We start from the raw sequence: 1,862 nt of genomic DNA, 5'->3' as shown, positions 1-1,862 counted from the left end.
TTTACATACATACTCCACTACCCACGGCCACTGGCCACTGGCCACGGACAGAGGAGGCTCCGGGGGGGCCTGAGGGTGGCCACACGCCCCTCCCTGCTTCGTGTTTTCTGTGCTCTCGGACCTGGCGCCTGGAACTCTCCCCGCCTCTGAGCCCTGTGGGGGTGACAGCCCGTCCATTGCCATGGCACTTCACTGGTGTTGTCTCAACATAGCTCGAGGTGACTTCACTGCAGGCAAGGCTCCCAGGGCAGGCCTTGCCGCAGCCAAGGTGACCCAAAGACACCCCAAACCCCAGGGGCGACAGAGGAAGAAAAGCTGCTTCTGGTGTCCTGGTTTGAGTTCCAAGGCTGGGATACGCTATGGAACCAAGAATTAACTTTCTCCTGCCCGCCTCCTGCACCAAGTATATCCTATGTGCCTGGCACTTTATAAGCTTTGTATCATCAGATCCTCATGACAACCCTTGGGGCAAAGGCCAGGTCCCCACTTCAGAGCTAAGAAACCTGAGGTTCGGAGCTTGCAGAGCAGAGCCATTGGCTCTCTCCGGTGAGGGCTGAGCATCTCCAGACGGCTGAGCAAAAAGTTTGATTTCTTTAAAACATCGAGGGGGAGAGAAGTGGATCTGATGATCTGGAAGGTTCTTTCCGACTGTGAGAGTCAGTTCTTTCTGGCAGCCGCCCCTGCTAGGGAGAGCACCCCCAGGCCCCAGGGGGACTTCACTAACGTTCTCCGGACTCATCCAGAAGGAAAATGAACCCAAGGACCCAGCGAAGGAGAGGGCGACCAGCTCCCTGGAAGATGGAGAGGTGCCCTGTCCCCCTCCTTACCTTTCTTGGCGTTTGCAGCCTTCTTGACCTTGGGGGACGGTGGCTCGGTGGTGGCCTGGGTCAGGAGGGAGAAGAGGCAGAGGAGCAGGTAGGCCCCCCAAAGCTCCATGCTGCTGCCGCCTGCCGTGCGCCTGAGTGGGAGAGCAGTGGCGCTGTGACCGGGGCTGCACGGCTTCAGCAGCTGCCGCGAGGCGAGGACCTCTGTCCAGGAAACCCTCCCAGACTTGGCTGAGGGCGCACCCAAGCAAAACAAAACGGAACGCCTGGAAGGGGGAAGGCTGGGAGCTGCAGAGCCTCGCCTCCCAGGGAACAGCCCCCCCGCATCTGGCCCTGCCTTCTAAAATATTTTCTAGGGTTCTGAAAAACACACGATAGTGTTCAGAGCTCACACCCAGGGCAGGTGTGGAGTCACGCCCTTCCCTGGAATTCGCTCAGAGAGGCTTCCCAACAGCAACAGGAGGGAAGTCCTGCCATCTCCCCATTTTACAGTTGCAGAAACTGAGGCTCAGTGAGGTTACAGGACTTACCCAACCTGCTCAGATGTTGGGAGCAGCACCAGTATTTAAAGTAAGCAGGGCGGTTCCAGAACAGTGACGCTGCATTAGGGATGTGCATTAGGGGTGTTCGTTAGGATGAAGTGCTTAAGGAAGAGGGGAACGTGCAAGCAGGACACAGAACCAGCTTGGATTTGGGTCCAAGGGCTGAAGTCAGGGGTTGAGCATCAAAATGGCAGCTCACAGCCCTAACGGGTTTGGCTCAGCGCGTCGACCTGCGGACTCAAGGGTCCCAGGTTTGATTCCGGTCAAGGGCATGTACCTTGGTTGCGGGCACATACCCAGTGGGGAGTGTGCAGGAGGCAGCTGATCGGTGTTTCTCACTCATTGATGTTTCTAACTCTCTATCCCTCTCCCTTCCTCTCTGTAAAAAATCAATAAAATATATTTTCTTAAAAAAAATGGCAGCTCGCAGTGGCCGCCCGCAATGGATTCACCAACAGCCCCGGAGAGTCTGTGGATTTCATCCTCCCGTGGGAAG

At 56.6% G+C, this 1,862-nt stretch overlaps 1 protein-coding gene across 1 annotated transcript in view; it reads right to left on the bottom strand.

Annotated features, from left to right (window-relative positions):
- The window catches only part of CLEC3B (C-type lectin domain family 3 member B), a 6,245-nt gene extending 4,869 nt beyond the window's left edge, over nucleotides 1–1,376 (bottom strand). Inside the window, exon 1 of the mRNA XM_006765093.2 lies at nucleotides 828–1,376. Coding sequence (XP_006765156.1) covers nucleotides 828–936 — 109 coding nt within the window. The 5' untranslated portion in view covers nucleotides 937–1,376. The remainder of the gene's footprint in view (nucleotides 1–827) is intronic.
- Between the last annotated feature and the right edge of the window lie 486 nt (nucleotides 1,377–1,862).

This window comes from Myotis davidii, unplaced genomic scaffold (assembly GCF_000327345.1).
Source record: "Myotis davidii unplaced genomic scaffold, ASM32734v1 scaffold81, whole genome shotgun sequence".
Lineage (NCBI taxonomy): Eukaryota > Metazoa > Chordata > Mammalia > Chiroptera > Vespertilionidae > Myotis > Myotis davidii.
Note: the sequence above shows the minus strand (reverse complement) of the source record. Positions and strands in the feature narration are given on the sequence as shown.